Source organism: Podarcis melisellensis, assembly GCF_964234715.1.
Source record: "Podarcis melisellensis genome assembly, chromosome: 11".
Taxonomy (NCBI): domain Eukaryota; kingdom Metazoa; phylum Chordata; class Lepidosauria; order Squamata; family Lacertidae; genus Podarcis; species Podarcis melisellensis.
In genome coordinates this window covers 14,206,090-14,232,140 of record NC_138543.1, presented here as the reverse complement: position 1 = coordinate 14,232,140, position 26,051 = coordinate 14,206,090, and the positions used below count along the sequence as shown (strand labels likewise).

Here is a 26,051-nt window from a genome sequence, read left to right as displayed (position 1 = left end):
CAAGCAGGACACATGATCAGAGTTCAAAGACCCATTCCCATCATTCAAAAATAGTGTGCAAAGCAGAGACACTAAGAGGTGTGGCCTGAGGAGAGTCCGAGGGCCAGGCAGAGAGGTATGGGGATCTGCTTTCTGCCCCCAAGACTTTGAGGTTCCCTGCCCCAATGTATTGCAACATGTACATAGATTGTTTTTTAAATTAAACCAAGTGTGTATCAATTAAATTCAAATCTGTTCTTAAGGATGTTAGACCTAAATAAGATTATCCAGTAGGTATTGTGCATAGTGTCAGCCAAACGTTAATCCTGAAACTGTGGTTTTGTTTTTTTCCCCCCAAGGTGCGACATGCGTTTTAAGAAAGAAGTTTTCAGCTAGCCAGTTCTGGACTGATTGCAAAAAGTACAACATTACAGTTATTCAATACATTGGGGAACTGTGTCGTTACCTTTGCAAGCAGCCTGTGGTAAGTCCAATTAAAATAATATATTTATATGTTAGTTTTATCTATATCCCACTCTTCAACTAATGAGACCCTAGAGCAGTTTACGAAAGACAATTTTAAACAATACAAAACACAGTCAGATACCATCATGAAATTATTAAAACTATGCTTAAAACATATGCGGCAGAAAACCTCAGAGCACAAAGCTCTGACTTCCATTAATGGTTGCGATTTACTTTAACAATTTTGAATGAGTTAGAACACTCCTGCTATCTGGGTATCTAGCCTGGGTAAACAGCGTTGGAATTGTCCCCAAGATTGCAAGATAGTCAACATATTTTTTAGTAAGGAAAAATGGGTGCTGCAAGAATTTCAGTCATGCTAAGCATGCATAAATCTCTCTTGAGCCAAGGATCCCAGCCAAATATATTATGAGGCAAGCATCTCTTTGAAAGGATAGCCTGCCTCCTTGCTTCTAAAAGAAATCTACCTGCTTCTAAAGGACAGTATTTTTCCATGTATAAGACAACCTTTTTATAAAAATTTAGTGATAAATTGGTGGTTGTCTTATACTTGGGTTAATATGGTAAATAAACGAGGGCTGGAGCCTTGTTGGTAGCAGGGAACAGTTGGCAAGGGGTTGGTCATCGAAAAACAGCTCAGCAAAATTACAAAAGAAGCTCAACAACTGTTTTTGTGATTTCCTCCCAAAAGCTCAACAACTTCCTTAATTTTAAAATTTCTTAATTTTGGACTCCCAAAAATAGGGGTCGTCTTATACATGGGGTTTTGTTATACACGGAAAAAGACATTACACGTGAAAGCAGAGTTAGATGCAGTCTCCATGACATGCATGATATGCATTTGCACTTTGGGGCCAATATTTAAGCAGAGTGATTCAGACTTCTCATGGTTAGTTTCTGGCTCCACAACTTCCTCACAAAATGGCAATTCCTTAGTTACTTATGGAAATGCCTGTATTGGCACTGACAGCATTACTGCCATGTCATGCACAAACATCCGAAAAATGTGTTGTCTGTCATCTTATATTGTGAACGGCTCTGAGATCTAGTTACAGATAGGTAGCCGTGTTGGTCTGCCATAGTCAAAACAAAAAAATTCCTCTGAGATCTGTTAATGTAGAGGGGTTTATAAATCTAAGAAGTAAGTAAGTAAGTAAAAACTTAAGAAGATAAATCTGTAAAAGATAAATCAAGAGAGAACAATAGGGAAGTTCAAAGCAAGAGAAATATAAATTGTTGGTTCTCACCACTGTCCTATATAAATGTGTAATAGCACCTACAAATTCATATCACAGATGAAGAATTGCAAAAAAATATTTGAAGGCGCAGCCACTCCAGCCAGACAAATTCCTTATGTGCACCTAGTGTTAATCAGCATCAGTAGGTTCCCATTCTTTTTACTATGCTATTATATTCAGAAAGATGTGGATTAGATTGGATTGTTGACATCCTGGTATGAGTCCTGCCTGATTTAGGTTGTATATTTTTCAGTGTAGAACTGAGAATAGCAATTGACAGATTGAAGAGATGTGGTTTGTGGAGAAAATAAAACAAGGTCTCGTTGGGAGTGCTAAAGCTTTGGTTCAAGGCCAGTTTTCTTTTGTGTGTGTGTGTGTGTGTGTGTGTTTGTGTTTGTAATAGCTGCCTCCCTCTTATTAGGGCCATCATAACTGCTGAAGGAGAAAGAACAACAATATGTTGTGTTATTTATTTATTTACACAACACATCCCACACTTTCAACATTATGTTGCCAAGGCAGCTAACAGAGTAGAAAGAAAGAAACTAGTATAATTTAAAACAACGAAGGTAGATAGAATTCAACGTCATGCTATTACAAATGTTCTGTCTACGCAAGCCTATTAGTTGCCAGATGGAACAACAGCCCCCCCCCCCGTTCCCCACATGCTGGTCTGAGGGTTCTCCCCCCTGAGCCAATTCCAGGGGGCACACATGAGAGGGAGAAAGCCTCATTGCACAAGTGGAAGTCCGAGTGCAGGGCTTCCCGCTGACGGTGTTCTTTAGATCATGGGTAGGCAAACTATGTGGATGTGGCCCAATCACCTTCTCAATCCGGCCCCCGGACGGTCTGGGAATCGGGTGTTTTTACATGAGTAGAATGTGAGCTTTTATTTAAAATGTATCTCTGGGTTATTTGTGGGGCATAGGAATTCGTTCATTAATTTTTTTTCCAAAATATAGTGTGCCCCCCCCCACAAGGTCTGAGGGACTGTGGACCGGCCCTCTGCTGAAAAAGTTTGCTGACCCCTGCTTTAGATGAATCTTGCCCAAAGCATACAATTGGTCTAATAGTGTATTTTAATTGTTGTAACCCACCATGGGATATTAGGGTGAAAGTAATAATGACAAACTACTGCAGTAACAGTGCATTCACATAAACAATAAAACCAAGCTGCTCTAAAAAAAAGTTTCTAAAGTTGATTGATATGATATTTATGTATAACTTGCTTAACTCTTGTTAAGCTCACTTAATAGCTCTCAGATTTGTATAAGGTTTCCATGATGTCCTCAGGGTATTTCCAGTGTTTGCAACTTTGCACTTGCCTCTAGAGGTCTGTTTCCTTACTCTACATTCTTAATCCCAAATGCTGGCCCCTGGCCCTGGCTGTCGCCTCAAAAGTATTTTCTGCCTTGAGATGTGTTGAATTGGTTTAGTTACTTTGCACGGACTTGTGACAGCAACTGTGCTTTTGCAAACCATTAAGGTTGCAAACAATGCCATAGCAGCTTTGAATTAATCTGTCTCCTTGTGTGGGATATCTACAATAAACAAAGCTTTCTTTTGTTAATGAAAAGGATAAATGGAAACAGAGTTTACCTGCATATCAAACTAGCTACTAGAGAGTTTCGGTTTCTGTAGGGGTATGAATAAACCATTCAGTCTGAATTGAGCGGGTTTCTCTACTGGTCTTTTTTCATCACTGAACAAAAAGGTCACAATAAAAGTCTTTGTTGTTGTTTTTAGTCTGGTGTTACCAGGATTTGCATTTCAATAACAGAGAATTCAGTGACCTCAGCAAAGGCTAGCTGCAGTGGTGCAGATGACATGCCAATTTGAAATTAGCAAGGAATCAGATTCCTTTGAAGGTAGGTGCTCAAATCAAGTCTATTTTAGTTGACTGCTTGGAGGAAAATAAGCAGCATAAACAAAAAAGCAACATGATTTAAATGACTTTTCTGCACATTTTAAAAATGGTTGCCCTGATCCAGCTAAAGGGAATTGTGGCTAGGAATGCAATTCTTTGCACAGTCTGCATAAAAACAAGTCTGATTGTTCTCTACAGGGCTTTCTGCCATATAAGTGTCATTCTGCCATGTAAGCGTGTTTAGAATTGCAGCATAAATCTTTATTGAAACCAATGAAACAACTAACTATAATCTCATTGCTCACAGCGGGACTTAGGGCATGTGTACACTTCCTTTTTGCCTGGCTGTTTAAAGTTCAATCGGAGCAAAGGTCAATCCGCAGAAAACCCAAATTGACGTTTGCTCCTATTCAGCTTTAAAGAGTGGGTTTTCACAGGGAGAGCTCAGGCCAAAAAAGAAAAGAAAGCAAGAGCGTTAAAGCGTGAACCTGTGCCTGGAAAGAGTGCAGCAAAAGGTAAATGTGGATAAGCCCTTATTTAAAGCTAACTAGCTAGGTTGGGGTGGTGATGATTAAAAATGCAAAAGCTGGTTGTCACTTATGGCCATTTGTCATAGCCAAATGCAGTGTAAATTCTGCAGATAAAAAAACCACATTAAAAATGTTGATGAGTTGTTAACTACATAAACATATAGGCTGTTCCTAAGAACTGATTGTGGTTCAAACAGAGGTTACATTGTTAGTGATGTATATATACTTCTTTTTGGTCTTGATATCATCTCTAATCCAAGAGTTTTTGCAGGTTCTCAAACACTATAAAAACCTGAGAAACTAAAAAGCGGAATAAGTATATAGTGGTACCTCTAGTTGCGGACACGATCTGTTCCGGGGTGTCATTCAAACCCCGAAAAGTCCACAACTAGACTGGTGCTTCTGTGCAAGTGCAGAGCGTGATAGAGCACTTCTGCGCATGTGCGAAGCGCATAGAACGCTTCTGCGCATGCGGGCGCGGCGAAACCCAGAAGTATACACTTCCAGGTTTGCCGTGTTCACAAGCCGAAAAGACACAACATCAACCTAACGTAACACAAGGTATGACTGTACATAGCATTGTGAATGGTGTTTTCACCATACTAACTTCAACACACACAAATGCACACACACACACACACACACACACACACACACACATATATACTCCTATTGTCTGCCTCTAGCCTTAGGTATAGGGTGATAGAATGGACTCCCTTAGAAGGTGGGAGACTCTCCTTCGTTTGATGTTTTTAAGCAGAGGTTGGATGGCCATCCATCATAGATGATTTAGTTGTGATTCCTGCATTGCAGGGGGTTAGATTAGATGACCTTTGGGTCCCTTCCAACTCTACAAGGAGCCATCCCATACCAGGACCGCCCTCCAAGGAATTGGTTGTGATTTTTATGAAGGGTCACACTGCAGCTGGTTTATGATCTGTAGAGAAACTCAAGACGGGGGCTGGATTTTAATTTTCTTTTTAAATGCGAGCTTGGAATCTGCTGTAGGTTAAAATGTGATGGGTTCATCTTAAGGATGTCTATGTGTGTTTTTAAAATGTCTTTCAGAAAGAGGGAGAGAGGAATCACAAAGTTCGCCTAGCAGTTGGGAACGGAGTAAGAACAGATATCTGGAAGGAATTTTTACACCGATTTGGTGACATCAAGATATGTGAATTTTATGGTGCAACGGAAGGAAACATTTGCTTCATGAATCACACGGGCAAAATTGGATCTGTGGGTCGAACTAATTTCTTTTATAAGGTGACTATTTACATGGATATACTGTGTGAAGGAATGCCAGATTAACATGACTCTTATAGCACAGCAGCAACTTTTTATAGCAACTTCAGAATCTGAATCACTCGGTGGGAAGCTGCTGTTCATACAAAATCAAGCTTTAAACCTAGCTCTCTATCAAGCCCTAAATCCATAATCTAGTTATTAATTGTGTTATTTTGGTCAGATATGATATATGCAGGGACGTGGGTGTCGCAGTGGGTTAAACCTCAGAGCCTAGGGCTTCCCGATCAGAAGGTCTGCGGTTCAAATCCCTACGACGGGGTGAGCTCCCATTGCTTGGTCCCTGAAAACACGTCAAAGTGCAAGTAGATAAATAGGTAAACAGGAAGGTAAACAGCGTTTCCATGCGCTGCTCTGGTTTGCCAGAAGCGGCTTAGTCATGCTGGCCACATGACCCGGAAGCTGTACGCCGGCTCCCTCGGCCAGTAAAGCGAGATGAGTGCTGCAACCCCAGAGTTGTCAGCGACTGGACCTAATGGTCAGGGGTCCCTTTACCTTTACCTATGATATATGCAGTTGTTTGAATCTTTGCTTTATGATTTTAACCATGAAACAGATCTAAATATTTACTCCCCTTCCCTTTCTAAATTCCTTTTTTGGGGAGGTGGATTTTTTAAAAAAATGTTTGCTAGTGATGCTTCACTGAAAAACTTGGTTTGGGGATCACTGAATACTTTGTCCATGTCTGTAGGCAACTGGGATTCTGCTCATAAATCACTGAAATTCTTCTCAGGGCTTGCTGTCATTTAGCTTTAATAAAATGAAACCCTCCAGTAGCATGACTCCTGTGGGATAGGGATACATTTAGATCAGTGTATAGAAAGCTCCCTTTGTGTTGATGTATGAATACTAAGAACAGAGAGTTGTCAGTGCATGCATTAGCATAGCAAGCAGTAAACAACCCCAACTTACAACAACTCATTGTAAAACTCTTTCAAAAATCCACTTATTTTTGTGTGATCATGACTAACAGAGCAATAATGTGGTTCTGCTGTGCTAACAGCTACTATGCCCGGACCGATGCCAATGTACCATAGTTTTAATCCTCTGCACTCCCAGCAGTGAAGTGGAAAGTACAACAGTATCAGAACAAAAAGCTAAGGTAATAATACCAATGGGTGGGTGTTCCCACCATCTATCATTCAGATGGTGGCCAGTGAATGGTCATTTTGCATTGCCAACCAAACGAGAAATAACATCACATGTTGAAGTCAATATTCCCTCCCTCACACAACATACTATCTTGCTTCTCCTTGAACTCTCAGCAACATTTGATTCCATCACCTATGGTATTCTTCTGGAGAAGCTATCTAAGGTGGGTGACACAACCTTGCCCTGATGAGTTAAAAATTAACTATGAGAAGTCTGAATCCATTAACAGAAGGTTCCTTGGTCCAGCAGATGTTTCTATGAAAACAAGGAGATGATTTCCTCCCATTTCCTGTTCAGTTCTCATTTCACCATACTGTTTTGGAGGGTTTCCCCAAACTCTGGAGCAGATTTGTGGGACTGCACAGGGAAGGTCCGTATAGTTAAAGCTATGGTTTTCCCAATAGTGATGTATGGAAGTTAGAGCTGGACCATAAAGAAGGCTGATCGCCGAAGAATTGATGCTTTTGAGTTATGGTGCTGGAGGAGACTCTTGAGAGTCCCATGGACTGAAAGAAGATCAAACCTATCCATTCTGAAGGAAATCAGCCCTGAGTGCTCACTGGAAGGACAGATCCTGAAGCTGAGACTCCAATACTTTGGCCACCTCATGAGAAGATAAGACTCCCTGGAAAAGACCCTGGGAAATATGGAGGGCACAAGGAGAAGGGGACGACAGAGGACAAGATGGTTGGACAGTGTTCTCGAAGCTACCAGCATGAGTTTGACTAAACTGTGGGAGGCAGCGGAAGACAGAAGTGCCTGGCGTGCTCTGGTCCATGGGGTCACGAAGAGTCGGACATGACTAAACGACTAAACAACAACAACAACAGGGAGTTGCAAAGGGAAGCAGGAATTGAAGAAAATTAGACCCCTGCTTCCATTCAAAGGGAGCAATCATATAATCAAAGAGTCTTTCATTGAACATATTGATTTTTATACACCCTGAAATGGCTTAATATTGGAATGACTTTAGTTGTGGATAAAACATAAGGATTAAAGTTCCTGGGGCCTCTTTTACAAAGTGTCTCATTTTTGTGAAGCAAGAAAGACTGCACACTCAAAGGATGTTGGGCCAATGGAAGGCTCTTAGTACTTTTTGTGCGTTCCCCCTTCTCACAAAGGAATTGAAAAGAAGATACCGATTGAATCAGCAACATGCTCAGCATTCTGAGTGTCTTGACTTCCTTGAGTGCTACAAGTCTTTTGAACAGTTACTCATCTAGTTTTCATTTTGGATCTCTTCCCAGTTAATGGGTATTGTTGTGTAGTAAGTGACAAGCTTTGTAAGTCCAAAAGGGATAAGTAATTGCAGGGCTTGAGAAACATGGTCTAAGAGCTTGACAATGAAATTTGAGAAGTCTGCATTCTGGACAATCATGCTTGTTCAGTGATTTTTTACTTGTACTGAAGAGTCCTGTACATTGCATTACAAGCTAAATAGTGAAATAGATTATTTCTGAACTAAGGATTGTAGCAGCCAACTCATATTGTTGACAACTCATTCCCGTTAAATCCAGTACGTGCAAGATCACTTCTAAAACGTCTGTATTTTTGTGATTTAAAAAAAATAATCTTGAGAGTTTATAAGGCTGCCAGACTTTTGCTGAAATAAGAACTCATACATTATTCATAATATTTAAATTCTCTACATTCTTAAAAAAGAAGCAATATTTCCCCCCTCACATTAAATTAATGTATTGCTCTTTCTCTTGATATAAGTTAACCAGTTTAGTCTTTTTTCCAGTCTTTATTCAAGCTTTATTATTCATTTTCCATATATATACAACACCTAGTTATCTTCACTATCATCAATCCAATAAAAATATCACAAATGATACATGCAATTTTAACTATGTGCTGTCTACACAAACCCATGACCTGTCCTCTCCATGTTTCCTTTATATTAAACATTTTGCTTTGATTTGTAATTATTAATTTATAAAAATTCTCTTTTCTATTTCAATATCATTTTCCATTGTATATATTACTTACAGAAATCATTCAAAGGCAACTACCGTGTTTAAGTTACAGCTATTTTTCAAATAATTTTTGAAATTATCCCATTCTAGAATGAACTCTTGTCTGGGTTTATCTCTGATTATTTCCAAAAGGGAGGCTAATTCTGCGTATTCTGTCAATTTGAGTAACCATTCGACTCTGGTAGGGAGTTGGTCATTTTTCCAATATGTCGCAATGAGCACTCTCGCAGCCGCCGTTGTGTATAAAAAGAATTTTCTCATGCCCTTGGGAATGTCAATGCCAGTAATACCCAAAAGAAACGCTTCTGGTTTTTTAGGGAAATTTACCTTTAACATTATTTTTAGTTCTGTGTGTATGTCGCTCCAGAACCCTTTGACCTACCTTAACCAGTTTGGTCTTAAGGGAGCTCATCTGTTCCAAACCACAGAAATGGCTGTGGCTTTAAACTATAGTAGTTCCTGTGTCTTTGTCCATGGAGTTTTCTTGGCAGGGATACTGGAGTGGCTTGCCGGTTCCTCCTCCAGGTGGATCACATTTGGTCAAAACTCTCCACTATGACCTGTTCATCTTGGGTTTCCTGCTCGGCATACTTCATAGCTTCTCTGAGTTATTCAAGCCGCTTCGCCATGGCAAGGCAGTGATCCATGAAGGGGAAGAGAAGACTCCGTGGAAAAGACCCTGATATTGGGAAAGATGGAGGGCACAAGGAGAAGGGGACGACAGAGGACGAGATGGTTGGATAGTGTTCTCGAAGCTACCAGCCCGAGTTTGACCAATCTGTGGGTGGCAGTGGAAGACAGAAGTGCCTGGCGTGCTCTGGTCCATGGGGTCATGAAGAGCCGGACACGGCTAAACGACTAAACAACAACAACAACAACAACAGTTCCTGTGTACTGTGAAAACACAAGTGAGATCTACAATGAAATGTTGCAGTGTGGAGTGCTGCTGTCTACTCCATTCCATTCTTTCTCTCTGCTCTAGTTTTCCATTTGCCCTCCGCCCCAGTTAGTCATCATTCAGTGGCCACTGAGCATGCTCAGTTTGCATTAGACTGGTTTTGAGACATTCTCCCCTTCAGCTGCTATTCTAAATCCACTAACCTGGGAGTGTGTTCCCATGATCTCAACGGGGGCCTTACTTCTGAGTGAATACATACTTTCTAGATGTTTACCATGCTGCTTCGTAACCCTCCTATTGTTTATAGATGGTGCAGTTTTGGTTAGATGAGCACCAGAACACCAGAAATTGAGAAAAATTGGGCCCAAGAATAAACATTTCTCTTTCCCAAGGCCAGTGGCGCAACTCTTCTGCTTTTCTTCAAATATCCTGGTAGCATAGTTTAGTCATGCTACATTTCCTTTTCCCGTCAACTAAAGCAGAAACAGGAATAATTATTTCCTTAGTTTTTCAATTAGTGGGTTAGTCAGTTCCCATCTGGGAGTATTAATTTATGCCAGCTGAGGCTTTCTATGAATTAAAATATTAGTTATTTGATTTTGTTGTCTGTTGAACATTATTAGTAGCAGGGGTTACTTAAAAGACTTCAGTGACAGCTGTATCATTTGGGTCTTGAGCTTCTTGAGTTTCTAATAAGTATTATATTTCAACCAAATAAAACAATGCAGTTTTACCTCATCCTGTGGATAATGCAAGAAAAAGTTCTTTTCCTTTTTTATTTACATTGTTTCCAAAATGTTAGTTTTTCAGCTTAAAGAAATGTTAAATTATTTTGTTCAGATGGGCAGAGCTTTCCAAACTTTTCATGTTGGTGACACACTTTTTGGACCTGCATCATATTTTACGACACAGCAATTCAGTTTTACTAGCAAACCGGGGGTTGAACTAACCCCTTTCCAGCCTGGGCTACCAAGATAATAACGGGTCTTAGAACCAAGCCTTATACAAAAGGGCTGCATCTAGAAAAGGGGAGACCAAGAGGCATTATGATAGCCATCTTCAAATATCTAAAGGGCTGGCCTCTTGGAGGTTGGAGGCAAACTGTAAACTATAAACCAAAACAAGCTGTGCATAATCAATGCAGAATTTGTCCTCCTGCCAATCAACTGATATCACCAGTGATGTCAGCTAATGGGCAAGTAGGCATGTTTTAGGAGAAATGGCCTTGTGGGCTAAATTGAACCCCTGGTGGTCTGATCTTGACTCTCTGGGCAGAGATTTCCCACCCCTACTCTAAGCCATGGTTTACCTTAGCACTACATGCCAACCAGTCCAGTAACTCGCTGTATTCAAAGATATCAAGTAGGTCATTCTTCAAAGCCTTGTTAATGGGAAAATCCAATGAGAGACTCCAGGTGTCTTTTCCCAGATGGTATATCCGCTTCAGGAGAACTACATTTGTTCAGCGCTCAAGCTGCTGTGTGCTGTTGGTTGGAAGATATAATTTCCTTGATAACAATCCTCTTCTTCCCTGTTCTGACACTGGTGAAAGAGGGTCTGGCTGTGGAGGAATTGACTTCAGCTTCAGTTTTTTTAAAAAATGTGGTGCTAGCATCTGAAGGCCATGATGAGTTACAGTTGTTAAAGTGTTATCCAAGCTGTTCTCCATTTGATCCTCCACACACACACACAACCACAGAAGAACCTCTTTTGATGGTGTTGGATAACGAAGTACAAGCTTCAACTTTCTGGACAGCAACTATTAAATGGAAGTGGGTAGCCAAAAGTTTTCAGTGTTGTGCGGGGGGTACTTTTCCACTTAGTAACAGCAAAACAATTAGGAAATGTTTATGCTTTTACATCTGGAAAAGCATGTTTTATGTCTGTGATCCTACAGTTTTGTGTTATCTGAAACATGTTCCTGAAGCTTGATTCCTAACTGGATTTTCATTGTGAAAAAGAAAAAAAGATTCATGACAAGATCATTTTATTTAACATAATTTATGTAACTCTTGAGGGACGCGGGTCTAAACCACAGAACCTAGGGCTTGCCGATCAGAAGGTCAGTGCTTCGAATCCCTGCGACGGGGTGAGCTCCTGTTGCTTGGTCCCTGCTCCTGCCAACCTAGGAGTTCGAAAGCACGTCAAAGTGCAAGTAGATAAATAGGTACCGCTTCACCGGGAAGGTAAACGGCATTTCCGTGTGCTGCTCTGGTTTGCCAGAAGCGGCTTTGTCATGCTGGCCACATGACCTGGAAGCTGTCTGCAGACAAACGCCGGCTCTCTTGGCCAGTAAAGCGAGATGAGCGCCACAACCCCAGAGTCGTCCGTGACTGGACCTAATGGTCAGGGGTCCCTTTACCTTTACCTTTATGAGAGGGAAGTTCTGTAACAGTTGTTAGGATTCCATTTGTGAGGGGGAAAATACACATCCTCTTCTGCAAATGGAAGAACATTTTTTTATTTAGTTTTGTTTTAATCGAGCATGAGTTGTGAAACAGGACATTTTTCGATATATTCTGCAAATTAACATGGATCCAAAGTTGCATGTTATATCTGAAACTTACTCATATGTATCTTATTGTATGTCATTGATACTGTAAGGTGACTCCCTTTTCATAGTGTATGTAATTGTGTAGGTTGAAAGTGGCCTTCCTGTTGAGCTAGAAGGGAAGCAAGCCAACAGGTGGTCATTGAAGGAATACTTTGACTCATTGACTATTTATAATTTGTAATATTCTGAAGAGCCTCTTCACTTTGTTGTCTAGAAACACATGCAAATGTAACATGAGAATGCAGCTTTCTATAGCTAGTGAATCTATATTTTGACTCCCACAATTTTATCTATTCCTTTACTCCAGGGGTGACTAATCTGCAGCACTCCAGATGTTGTTGAACTCTTTATCAGACTGAACCAGCATGTCTAATTGCATAGCTGTCAACGTTTCCCTTTTTTAAGGGAAATTCCCTTATTCCGAATAGGATTCCTCACAAGAAAAGGGAAAAGTTGACAGCTATGATCTAATGATCGGGTTTGTAGTTCAGCAATGTTTGAAGGCTCACAGGTTTCCCACCCCTGATTTACCTCTAACATTTTTTGAATTTCACAATCTGACATTTGAGAAAGTTTTGAAATGCATTTTGTATAACTTGGTAAGCACATTAGAACTTTTGAAAGTGGTATATGAAATTACTTCATTTTACAGCATTATTGCCCAAGGTTTTACATATTCCCCATGTTTATTTATTTACAAATATACAGACAATAACAAAAGCACTCTGATTAGTTTACAATATGAATATTACAATTAAATTGTATTTGCTGCATCTTTATAAAAGCTTACTTTTAGGTATGTACAATCATTAAGTAGATCACACAACTCATTTAATGTACATTATTGAATGTTGCCACAAGATGTCACTGTCTAAACATTACTGAGCCCATTTTTTCTTTCTACTTTAAGCTCTTTTTCCCTTTCGACTTAATCAAGTATGATTTGCAAAAAGGAGAGCCAATCAGAAACAAACACGGATGGTGTGAAAGGGTTAAGAAAGGTAAGGATTTTATCCTGAATTTTGATGGCAATAGATACTCCAGAGGTATTGGATGCCTAATTGAAATGAAAACAAGAACACAAACTTTAATAGGACTGCAGTTTCTTAACAGGCATAGTCACTGTTCCGTAGTCGTATCGAGAGAAACCACCTTGGCCATTGTTGTACTGTGAATCCCTGGACCAAGCTGTATCATTCAGGATGCTGAGAATCTTAGCTTGAATTTTTAAGGATTGCTGAGAAAAACCTAAATATTATAAGGCAGATTTTGCTAAAGGTGTAGGGCATGTTTGTACACAGAGATGCACATAGACATTACAACACAATTATATACAGTGGTACCTTGGGTTAAGTACTTAATTCGTTCCGGAGGTCCGTTCTTAACCTGGAACTGTTTTTAACCTGAAGCACCACTTTGGCTAATGGGGCCTCCTGCTGCTGCCGCGCCGCCAGAGAACAATTTCTATTCTCATCCTGAAGCAAAGTTCTTAACCCGCTAACTATTTCTGGGTTAGTGAAGTCTGTAACCTGAAGCGTGTGTAACCTGAAGCGTCTGTAACCCGAGGCACCTCTGTACCCTATTTTTCCGTGTATTAGACGAGGTTTTTTGACTCAAAAATCATGTCAAAAAACTGAGGTTGTCCTATACATGGATAGTGGCAATGGGGGGGGGGGGAGAAGTGGCGCACTCGCCAACTAGCCAGTTGACAGGATCACAACTTCCACCCGATGCCGCTGTGTGTGGGAAACAGTCTAGGGAGTGTTTTCTGCCCACAGCTGCATGGAGGGCCAACTTTGGGCCATCTCCCCTCATCTTCTTAAAATTGAGTCCCCAAAAATAGGTGGGGGTCTTATACATGGGGGCGTCTTATAGATGGAAAAATACTGCTCCGTAGCACAAGGAGACGGAAAAAGTCCTGCTTCGTAGCACAAGGAGACAGAAATTGACAGATTTGAAATATCAGAAAAACACTGTGGAGTTCTGGTAAAATGTTTTGGTCACGTTGCTTGTTGAACTTAATAAACTAGAAAAGCATTAGTGGAGTCCATGTGTAACTCAGTTATATTACAACCACTGTGTTACATGAGTTTACTTCCAGCGAAGATGGCATCACAACTGAATGTGCTTATGAGACCCTAGTGTTGAGTACTTTGCCCAGCCTGTCACAGTTTCCATGCTGTCAGCGATGCAAATTCTTAACAGTTGCTCTGATATAAAGCCTTACTCTTTATTCATACTTGCTATTGTACTTGCTAGAAAAGTCTCCAAAATTTTAAAATGCATAGCTAAGGATCAAATAACGCCAAGCCACTGCTGTCATCTGGTGGCCAGATTGTGAAACAATTTTGTTTCTCTTTATTTGTATGTTATTTACATATTTACAATTATTTTATTCTAACAAGCTTATAGCTCATATTGTTTCAGTTTATTTGGGATTCTTTGTTATTTCTTCTTTAATCCATATTTAAGGAAAATAATGAGGCCACAGGAAAGCAATCTCCTAAAGCTTCCACTTGACATTTTTGCTAGAAAAACTAGACTGGTTTTTTTTGGCTAGATTGGAATTTCCCTTTCGTGTGTTGATTTTGCTTAATATACGCAACCTGATCTTGGGAAATCCATGTCTATAATATACACTCTGTCCTATTTCCTCCCCCCCCCCCAAAAAAAATAACCACTGCAAGTGCATACTCAGGTATGTGAAGACCAAGGTAGCATGCATAATGCACAGGCCCTGAAATTTGGGTGTTGAAATGTCGAGGTTCAAACTCCTGTATGTGGAAAGAGCCTTCAGTTTTTCTAAATGGCCCAAAATTATTATTTTTTCAACCCAAATGCGGCCTTAAAACCACATTGGCTTAGAGATAAGCAGTCCCTCTTAAGTTCTACTTCTCTCCAAATATCCCCCCCCCCTTTTTTTGGCCCAAATGTATCAGAGACATAGTTATCAAATTGCAGAACATCTGGATGTGAAAGTTCTGGCATGGCCTGCCCTACCAGTAGGCAGAACGAAGCACCTGCTTCAGTTGTTAAATGCCAGGTGACAGAACCATTCTCCCAGAGTCCTCCAAAATAGCATTCTCTCTGCTCCCGAAGTTAGTCTGTGGCACTCTGGTCTGGTGGAGAATGTTATCCCATCACCAGTGTTAAAGTGAGATTTAACTTCTAGTCCAGTTGGATTCTGTACATGGGTGGCATCATATTTTCCTTCTTGAGAAGTCTTGAGTTTGTATGCTGACTACAGTCTGCTTTTGATTTATCATGGCCATAGTATAATAATTTATTTATTTATTTATTTTTAATATAATTTTTATTAGGTTTGTAATATTCAACATTCAAATTGCAAATACATATTTCCATAAATCTAATGGACTCCCCCCATCTTCCGATCACTGCATTCTCTGTAAATCCAAAACCTCAGCAATTTGTTGACTTATTTTAAACATAATAATATATCTTCCATTTTATCGTGATATCTGGTCTCTAAACATTTCAATCCAAATCCATTAATTTTTAGTTTCAACACAATAAAATTATTTCATTACACCACTTCTGTCTTGTTGTGCCTTATTTACCAATTCAAAAATTTACCGATACTGAAGCTGTACTTTCCTAGAAAGGAGCATTTTTTAACATTCATACAACTTATAATGCTTTTTCAAATAGTCCTTAAATTTTCCCCAGACTTCCTCCGTTTCTTCTTCTCCCGAGTCTCGAATTCTGCCAGTCATTTCAGCCAGTTCCATATAGTCCATCAGCTGCGTCTGCCATTCTTCCAGTGTGGGTAGGTTTTGTGTCTTCCAGTGCTTTGCCATCAAGATCCTTGCTGCTATAGTAGCGTACATAAAGAAAGTTCTATCTTTCTTGGCCACCCTCTGGTCTACCATGCCCAGGAGGAAGGCCTCCGGTTTCTTGGGTACGGTGAATCTAAGCACCTTTTTTAGTTCATTATGTATCATCTCCCAGAAGGCCTTCACCTTCGGGCAGGTCCACCAGAGGTGTAGAAATGTCCCTTCCTCTTCTTTACATTTCCAACATTTATTATCAGACAGGTGATATATCTTTGCAAGCTTGACTGGGGTCATGTACCACCGGTATGTCATTTTCATAATATTTTCCTTCAAGGCAGTACATGCCGTGAATTTCATTCCGGTGTTCCATAACCTTTCCCAGTCTTCAAACATAATGTTATGCCCCAAGTCCTGCGCCCACTTTATCATGGAGGATTTAACAATCTCATCCTGTGTATTCCATTTAAGCAGCAAGTTGTACATTCTCGAAATTAGCTTAGATTTTGGCTCAAGCAACTCTGTCTCTAGTTTCGATTTTTCCTCCTGAAAACCCACTTTTTTGTCCGCTTTAAAAACTTCCTGAATTTGGGCATAATGCAACCAATCTCGCACCTTGTTTTTTAACTTTTCCATACTCTGCAACCTCCATTTATCTCCAATTTTTTCAATTATTTCCCAATATTTAGGCCAGTGGGCCTCCATATTGAGTCTTTTACGTGCTTTGGCCTCCATCGGTGAGAGCCACCTCGGAGTTTTACTCTCCAATAAGTCTTTATATTTTGACCAGACCATAAAAATTGCCCTTCTGACAATATGGTTTTTGAACAATTTATGAACTTTAACCTTGTCATACCACAAATATGCATGCCACCCAAAAGCATTATCAAATCCCTCCAGGTCAAGGACATCGGTGTTCTCCAACAAAATCCAATCCTTCAACCAGCAGAGGGCTGCAGATTCATAATATAACTTCAAGTCCGGCAGGGCAAACCCCCCTCTTTCTTTCGCATCTGTTAGTATTTTAAACTTTATTCGGGGCTTTTTGCCCTGCCAGACAAATTTAGATATATCCCTCTGCCATTTTCCAAAACATTCCACCTTATCCACGATCTGGAGGGCTTGAAACAAAAATAGCATTTTCGGCAATACATTCATCTTTATAGCAGCTATTCTGCCCAACAAGGAAAGTTTCAGTCTTGACCATGTTTCCAAGTCTCTCTTGATCTCTGACCAACATTTCTCATAATTGTCCTTAAACAAATTCAAATTTTTGGAGGTCAGGTACACCCCTAAGTACTTTACTTTTTTAACCACATTTAGTTCTGTTTCTTTTCTGAACTCCTCTATTTCAGTAGTTGTCAAGTTTTTTGCTAAAACTTTAGTTTTTTGTTTATTCAGCTTGAATCCCGCCACCCGACCAAAGTCTGAAATTAATTCTAACGCTCTTTTAGTACTAGAGGCTGGCTCCTGTAATGTTAATACCAAGTCATCTGCAAATGCTTTCAGTTTATATTGTTTCTCTCCGACCACAATTCCCTGTGCCAACCGGTCATTTCTAATCATGTTCAATAGCACCTCCAGGACTGAAATAAACAGCAGAGGAGATAGAGGGCACCCCTGTCGTGTCCCTTTTTCAATTTTGAACTCCTCTGTCACCACGTTGTTTACTATCAATTTAGCTTTTTGTTCTGAATAAATTGCTTCTATTCCATTTTCAAACCCCCGCCCTACTCCCATCCTTTCCAAATTTTTCTTCATAAACATCCAAGAAATGTTGTCAAAGGCTTTCTCCGCATCAATAAAGATCAACACCGCTCTTGTATTTGAGTTAGTCTGTAAAAATTCCAAAATGTCAATGATGTTTCTTGTGTTGTCAAATAGATGTCTGCCAGGGAGAAAGCCTGCTTGGTCCTTATGAATCACTTCGTTTAATACTTTCTTAAACCTGCTTGCCCATAGTATAATAATTTAGAATAAAGCTGCCTTTATGTTTTCTTTTAGAGTGAACCAACATGCTTCTTTGGTCAGCATTTTGTGATCACTTTGGATTGACAAGAGAGGCAATGCAAGAGAAACTCGCATACACACAAACACTTTTTGCTATGATACTCAAGAGGCCTTCTGTCCTTTTAATAGCTTTAGACAGCTTGGTAAATAATTACAGATTGTGCCGAGCTAACTTTCATCTGTCTTCTTCTCCACAATTTTACACGCAGGTGAGCCTGGCCTCTTAATATCCAAAGTACACTCAAAGAATCCATTCTTTGGCTATGCTGGAAATAAGAGAGACACAGAAAAGAAATTACTGTGTGGCGTGTTTAAGAAGGAAGATTTTTATTTCAATACAGGGGACCTGATATTTCAAGATCAAGATAACTTCCTTTATTTTTGGGACAGGACAGGAGATACATTCAGGTACAGCTACTATTAAAACTTAAACCATCTCAGTGTGTGTGTGTGTGTGTGTGTGTGTGTGTGTGTGTACAGATAGTTCTGCTTACACTTACTTTTGTTCTATGCCCAGTGCACCCTACATCTGACTACAAACATTTTCACTGAGCGGGGGGAATATTTTACCTAAAAATAAAAATCCTTGGAAATAGCTAATCGTAAGAAGCAGGGAATATATTTGCCTACTACACTACCTGTATGCTCTAATAATATGCTTTGCTTTAAGTTTACAGGTTGATTTTTCTAACAATTAAATTCACAGCTAACCTTTGTAAGTTTAATTCCTCAAGATATTGAAGTCAAAAGGTGTATTGGTAATGATAAATGGTGGTATTTGTCCTACTCAGTGTAGAACAATTAAAAAATAACTTGTCCTTTGATTTCAATGGGTTTACTTTGAGTAGGGCTGACATTGGCTACAACTGTGGTTTTTTTGTTACTTTCACAAAAGCCTGGGCAAGCCGCCATCCCACAGACTCATTCTCTCTCCTTCTCTGGGAGATTGTAAGCTTTCACTTCCATTTTTAGCTAACTACAGTTAAGCATTATGTCTGGACCAGATCAATTGTGGGCCAGGAAACTATGGTTTACTGAAACAAGCCAACTTTTTTAAAAAATAAGCAAAATTTATTTCAATAATCCATAGTTATTAACCACAGTTTAGGGTTTGAACATGAATGCTCAGCTCTCAATCCCCCCCCCATCTGTTTCCAATTAGAAGGGAGTGCATATGCCTGGAAGTGATGATAAATCATAGTTTATCAGTAATGAGCAGATACTGTCAAAATCCCAAATGAAGTGCAATATTCCTGTTTTGCAGGGAACAGTCCTTAAAAGAAATGCAAGCGTGGTATTTTTCTGCATAGTTAAAATTAAAAAAGCAGAATTGCAAGCTATCATGAGGTACCATGCATATTTAGCTGCACACTTTTCATTTTAGATGGAAAGGGGAAAACGTTGCCACTACCGAGGTTTCTGATGTCATCGGTATGTTGGATTTCATACAGGAAGCCAACGTGTATGGGGTTTCTGTACAAGGTAAGGAAAATATTCCGCATTTTACTTCGTAAATAGTGTCGATGCAAATGGCATCTGCTAATATTGAAGGGATATTCGTTAGGAAGGAAGCTTTTTAAAAAATGAAGTAAATAATGAAATTTGAAAGTGGGTTAAACCACAGAGCCTAGGACTTGCCGATCAGAAGGTTGGCGGTTCGAATCCTTGCAACGGGGTGAGCTCCCGTTGCTTGGGCCCTGCTCCTGCCAACCTAGCAGTTCGAAAGCACGCCAAAGTGCAAGTAGATAAATAGGTACCACTCCGGCGGGAAGGTAAACGGCGTTTCCGTGCGCTGCTCTGGTTCTCCAGAAGCGGCTTAGCCATGCTGGCCACATGACTTGGAAGCTGTACACTGGCTCCCTCGGCCAATAAAGCGAGATGAGCGCCGCAACCCCAGAGTCGGTCACGACTGGACCTAATGGTCAGGGGTCCCTTCACTTTTACCTTACATCAATGTGTAACAAACAAGCTTACGATATGATCCAGAGAAGTGACACTTATCTAAATTCCCAGTCAGCTCTGCTGGAGGGTTTTTTGACGAGGTGTACACATTCCTCAACCGAACCCACCTAGATCTGCCAAAGGGGTTTCACTGACAGTGAGGCTGACCCACCAATAAGGAAAACCCCAAAGTGGAACTCCTCTAAATGGAAATGGGGCATTTGGGGATGCAGCTTCACCATTGCTGTCATCATGTAGCAGCAAAACAGCATTTTTCCAGCCATCCCACCTTCCACCCTGGCCAGCATCAGTAATAGGTCTGTATATGATGTGCTGGTGACTATGCTCCAATGAGGTTCATATTGCCTCCTAAGTGTGCCAGACTTCCATACAGAGGCTTTGTTTCTATTTTCAAAAGAGAAAATTTCCTATGCCGGGAAACCAGTTTTTATCAATGCAATCCTGTATGCATGTTTACTCAGAAGTGAGCCACATTAAATGTGCATATAGTATTTTAGCCTCAAGTAGTTTGTGATATGGCCTTATTTTGGGATGGAGGACGAAAGAAAATGTTCACACATGCATTGAATGTTGCATGCATAAAACTAAACAAAAACTAAACAACACAGAGAGCTAGCTAAAATGTAAATAACTTACCGTAATTTGCAGATTTTTAATTCTGTTAATCAGCAGGGGAAATATTTGCCTAGAAAACTTAAAATGAATGAAGCTTACAATACAGTCATACTTTGGGTTAAATGTGCTTCAGGTTGAGCGTTTTCAAGTTATGCTCCGTGGCGACCCGGAAGTAACGGAGCGCATTACTTCCGGGTTTCGTCGCATTCACAGACGCTCAAAATGACATCACACGTATGCGCGGAAACAGCAAAACGCGACCCTTGCATGCGCAGTTGCATCTTACGTTCTATTCAGGATGCGAAGGGGACTCCAGAACAGATCCCGTTCACATCCAGAGGTACCACTACATGTATTTGGGATCATTATGACAGTTTTGCAGAGGGGGGAGTTGCATTTGAAATTAGCATTGTTTTATGCTAAGCATCTAACAGAGCACTACAGAATGAAAGAGAAGTACAGTTTCTTAACTGCTGCCTTTGCTACAGGTCTGATATTCACATAGCTCTAACCTATGAAGTCACAATCAAGTCTTATGCTCCTTCGCTTTAATGCCATCTCTGTTGCCTCATTGCCGTAAGCTATCGAAAATACCATAGAGAAACCCCAGTTGTTTCCCGTGGGTAGGAGTCACTGTGTCAACTGCTGAAGCCTGAATGCTCTCAACTTTACTATTCCTATAGGAGCACTCACATAACTATTTAAAATGTTTGGAAACAAATTCCATGCACCAGCAAGAATACCATCTCCCTGCAGTATTAGTAAAACAATTCTTGTTCATTTTTTTCCCTTTTCTTCCTCAAGCTCTGGAGCATCCATTTAATATAAAATGCATTTTTTTAGCTCCAAATACTGAAAACTAGAATAGGCATTTAGAAGGGCTCTTATGGAAAAAGAAACAACAGACTGTGCACTCTATTAACGCAAGTCTGTCCTTGTGATGCTAGCTTGGAATCTGAACCAGATATGCTTCACTATAGCAAGCACAGATTTAAGTGACCCATACAACTTTCTGGTTTAATAATAATAATAAAATTTATTTATGTCCCACCCTCCCCAGCAGAAGCTGGGCTTAAACAGTTATGGAAAGAAGCTCAGACAAACAGGGGGGTGATGTGCGACCAGAACCATGAATTATTATGGTGTTTTCTTCATTTATCCAAAAGCAATACTATGGTGTAATATCAGAAGCACTGACTATATCATTTGATAGCTGGGCATTTTTGAATTTTAATGAATATAACATTAATAATCCGCTACAGGTTATGAAGGAAAAGCAGGAATGGCCTCTGTCATCTTAAAGCCTAATAAGTCTTTAGATCTGGAACAACTTTATCAACATGTGGTGATGTATCTGCCCAGCTATGCCTGTCCACTCTTTATAAGACTCCAGGTAATAATATACAAAGCACCGTAGGCATGTCTCCAAGCCTCTTAATCATTAGCAGGAAATCAGCTCAGCGATCTACTAAGCCACACATACTGAACACTAAGTGATGACTTCAGAGAAAGCTACCTAATGGGTATTTCAGAAATCAGTTGTACATTTAGTCCTCTTTACCATTTCCATTAACAAGTTGGAATTAGATAGCACACTAATGAAAACTACAGATTATGCTAAATTGGAAAGAGTTGTGTACCCCAGGAAAGATAATATAAAGGGATTAGTGGGATTAGAAACATGAATCAGGAATAACAAAATGAAATTTCAACTGGGAAAAGAAATAATGTTGGAATGCAGAGATTCCGCATCTAGAACAGAGCATATTAGGAATTACATAATAGCAGACTCACCCCCCCACACACACACAGCTGGTGCCCACCAGATCCTTTGACCTAAAATACCCATCAGCCTCAGCCAGCATTGCCAATGGTCAGTAGTTCCAGCAACATTGGAGGGGGGCACCAGGTTGCTAGTGACCCTTTGAAAAGTGAAGTCAGTTAGACAGTTGTTTGTAGTGTTGGGTCAAGGCTGGCCAACATGGTGCCCTCTGGATGATGTTGTTGGACTCCAACTCCCACCAACCCCAGCCAGGATGGCCAATGGGGAGGAGTGAGTTGTCATCCGACAATGTATGGAATGCACTGTGTTGGCTATCCATAAAATAAATACAGTCTCAGCTTACATCTGTTGGCCACCACGTTTCATAACTGGATTTTGTAAATAGGAATATTGTGAGCCAGGGGAACTGGGGGGGTCCTTGCCTGCATCAATATCTGGTAGGGAGGGGTACTGGGAGGTAATAAAGGCTGCTCTTGGGTGAGACTGAAAGATACATACTAAGAACTGAATCCTGCAAGACTTTAGCTTTGCTGTGCTTCTAATAGGAAGACCGTTAAGAATTGCTTTTGAACTGAGCAAATGCATCTCTGTGTATTTCCTCACACAGTGCAACAGGAAAAAGAGAAAGAGCAGAAAAATAAGATCAGGGGAATTATATATGACCACATGCCTTGGTAGATATACCTAGTTTGAGAGCCAGTGTGGTGTAGTGGTTAAGAACGGCAGGCTCGTAATCTGGGGAATGTGGTTCGCGTCTCCGCTCCTCCACATGCAGCTGCTGGGTGACCTTGGGCTAGTCACACTTCTTTGAAGTCTCTCAGCCCCACTCACCTCACAGAGTGTCTGTTGTGGGGGAGGAAGGGAAAGGAGAATGTTAGCCGCTTTGAGACTCCTTAAAGGGAGTGAAAGGCGGGATATCAAATCCAAACTCTTCTTCTTCTAGTTGTCCTTACTGGCTTTTGCAGAACATCTTTTGGTTGGGCAAAGGATTTTTAAAAATTGAATTAATAAGCCACGTGTCAGTATAGAGATGAGCCTCACTGCCTTTTCTATCTTTGATTTCTGTGACAGTTGTATGAGTCAGAGGAAATTTATGTGGGCAGCTAAAACCCTTTGTATCAAGCATATGGGTACATTATAAAGCTACTTTTATAAATTCTGCTTCAAAGATTCCATACACAAGCTTCAGAACTCCATGCTTGACATTAAGTTAGTTCACACAACACAATGTGCCAAACTATAGCTTACCGAGACAGTTCAAATGTGCAGCCTCCCAGGATTTATTTCCTCACTAGTCACAAGCTGTGGTCAAGGTTTGTTACTGACTACAACTCATAGCTCAGACTTTCACGTGGTCTCAGTAAGCCATAGTTTGGATTTCCTTCTTGTGTGAACCAAGTTAATGAACCTGCATTTTGCATTTCATGTTAAACCATGGTTTCTTGTGATGTACATGAGCAAGAACAAACCTTGCAATCATGTGCTCCCTTTCTCTCCTCCAGCATTGTGGCTCAGGAGTTAAAGAAGCATTTAGTTTTGCTTCTGGTTTGTAAAGTCATGGGGCATTAAAAATATATATGTCATTAACATTAACTGTTAATTTCAGACATGTCAAATTCAAACCGAGGGTTATGGAACTAGTTTGTGGAAACTGACTACAGTTGGTGTTAATCAGAATTCCAGGTTTGGAGGATATGGCAAATTGTGGATAACTAAAAGCAGAGGCAAAACCTCCCAGATTCTTGGCCTTATAAGCAACCCAAGGTCATTGTGATTCATCATGCTGCACCATGGTTTCATGAGTCATTCAAAGGTAGCCTCAGACTCTGAAGATATTCATCTCCCTCCCAAATGAAGATGAAACACATCTCTTGGTGAGCCTGTTTTGTTTACAGTAAACAAACTAAAAATCTTCTCTTTTGCCTCTAGGAAGTAATGGAAGTCACAGGAACTTTCAAGCAACAAAAATTTCAGCTGGTCCAGGAAGGATTTAATCCATCTGAAATCAGTGACCCACTATATTTTTTGGACAGTTGTAAGAAGTCTTACGTTTTATTAACTAAAGAACTGCACGATAGAATCTTATCTGGACAAGTGAAACTTTAGTGTTTATTAATAAGGATTTTACAAGCTACTGCACAAGACAAGACAAAACTTTAAACATGTTTGTCAGCTATATTCTGTATGGTCTCCTGGTGAAGAGATGTACACTGTTGAATTTTACAGTAAATATTAGGGAGGGATTATGCTTTATTAATCTTTCTCTGTTTTGACCATCAGTGCATACTAATCTACCTCTTATAGTGCAATCCTAGGCATGTCTACTCAGAAGTAAGTCCTATCGAATTCAGTAAGATTTACTCCAAGGCTAGCCTTAGACTATCATTGGTTCAGTATTTTATAGTTTTCATATAAATATCTCCTAATTAAATGTTGTTTATGGTCAACATAAACAAATGACATTGAGAGAATAACAAAGCTACAGTGAAATTATCTTTCGCTGTCTTACGCTGCATATTTTATAGTATAATCTCCCTCTGCTGGACAAAAACTGGTCACTATTAGCAGTAGATGGTCGTTGTTCCTAATGGTCACCTCCTAACTACACAGGGATACCTCTTTTTATTGCACCGTGCTTTATTGTGCTTTACAGACATTTATCATTGTGAGGATGTCAGTGCAGCTGCAAGAAGCCTAGCCAGGGAAAGGAGGCCTTCTTACTATTGCCTCTCTTCTCGAGAATGGAGCTGGCCAGGGCTGGAGCCAGGTTTTTCCCCTCCCGCCCCTGCAGCCAGGGAGTCTTTGCTTAATAGTGTAAACATAACACTCATATGCACTGAGAAACAAAACAAAAGTTAAGTTGTGGGTGAACATATCAGACGACACAGCGATTCTTCAAACAGCTCTTGTTTATTCACAGGCCAGAACAGAACTGAACTGAAGGGTTCAGCCAGCCTGCTTATATAGAGCTCCACTAGAACACAACAGTAACCATTTTCTGTAACTATCCAATCACTGAATGTCACTTTTGATCCCTTATTTGCATATGTGGACCTGAACTATCTACAGTATCCCCCTGCTGGCCCAGGGTGAGAACTTCAGTACATAACAGTGTGACTCCCTTTTTTTGCAATATTCGCTTTATTGCAGTGGTCTGGAACGGAACTTACCATATATCCAAGTTATGCCTATAAACATTTATTTTTTAAAAACAATAAACAGTTGAAAAGATTTGTTAACTCTGCAAAAACCATACCTCTGTGATAATTAGTGCTGCAATTCTGTACACCTGGGGCCAAGCCACTACTGAATACAGTGGGACATTCTTCCGAGTAGACATATTCAGTATTGTGCTATTACTTCTGACACGCAGGACTGCAACATTATTTATTTTACTGAAACAGAAATTATTCACATCCTCCTTATTTTAATGTTTTCTAATCTTAATGGCCACTGAACCACAGTAGTATTCTTTGTTTAAAAACTTAGTACCAGATGGTAGTCCCTTTCTGTACAGAACTCTTCTGAATGCTTTTATTTCAAAAAACTGAATAAATTAAATTGCAGTCCTGTAGGTACTTACCTCAGACTAGACACACATAGGATTGTGCTGTTAGTGTTCTGTTTTTGAGCATGAAACAAAGATAACATGTTGATTTCTCTTCCTATGCAAATATACAGGAAGAATACCTTTGTCTGCAATAATACGAGAAGGTTGTGCAGATGTCTTTTGTGGAGATGTCTTGCACAAGAACTTTTTTACATGTGCGCAACAGGTGTTCATTAAAAAAACCAAAACCATTCCCCCTAAGAGAATTGCCATTTGTAAAGCAGCCCTCGCTTGAAGGTGTTCCTAGTTGTAAAGCAATACTTCTTATTTATTTTAATACATTTTTAAGTCCCAT

General features: G+C 40.1%; 1 protein-coding gene across 1 annotated transcript in view; it reads left to right on the top strand.

The window, feature by feature from the left end:
* SLC27A6 (solute carrier family 27 member 6) overlaps nucleotides 1-25,377 on the top strand; it is a 38,158-nt gene extending 12,781 nt beyond the window's left edge. Inside the window, exons 4-10 of the mRNA XM_081930602.1 lie at nucleotides 339-463; nucleotides 5,169-5,363; nucleotides 12,896-12,986; nucleotides 17,996-18,194; nucleotides 19,171-19,268; nucleotides 21,626-21,756; nucleotides 24,076-25,377. Of these exons, the coding sequence (XP_081786728.1) occupies nucleotides 339-463; nucleotides 5,169-5,363; nucleotides 12,896-12,986; nucleotides 17,996-18,194; nucleotides 19,171-19,268; nucleotides 21,626-21,756; nucleotides 24,076-24,252 (1,016 nt within the window). The 3' untranslated portion in view covers nucleotides 24,253-25,377. The remainder of the gene's footprint in view (nucleotides 1-338; nucleotides 464-5,168; nucleotides 5,364-12,895; nucleotides 12,987-17,995; nucleotides 18,195-19,170; nucleotides 19,269-21,625; nucleotides 21,757-24,075) is intronic.
* The last annotated feature ends 674 nt before the right edge of the window (nucleotides 25,378-26,051 follow it).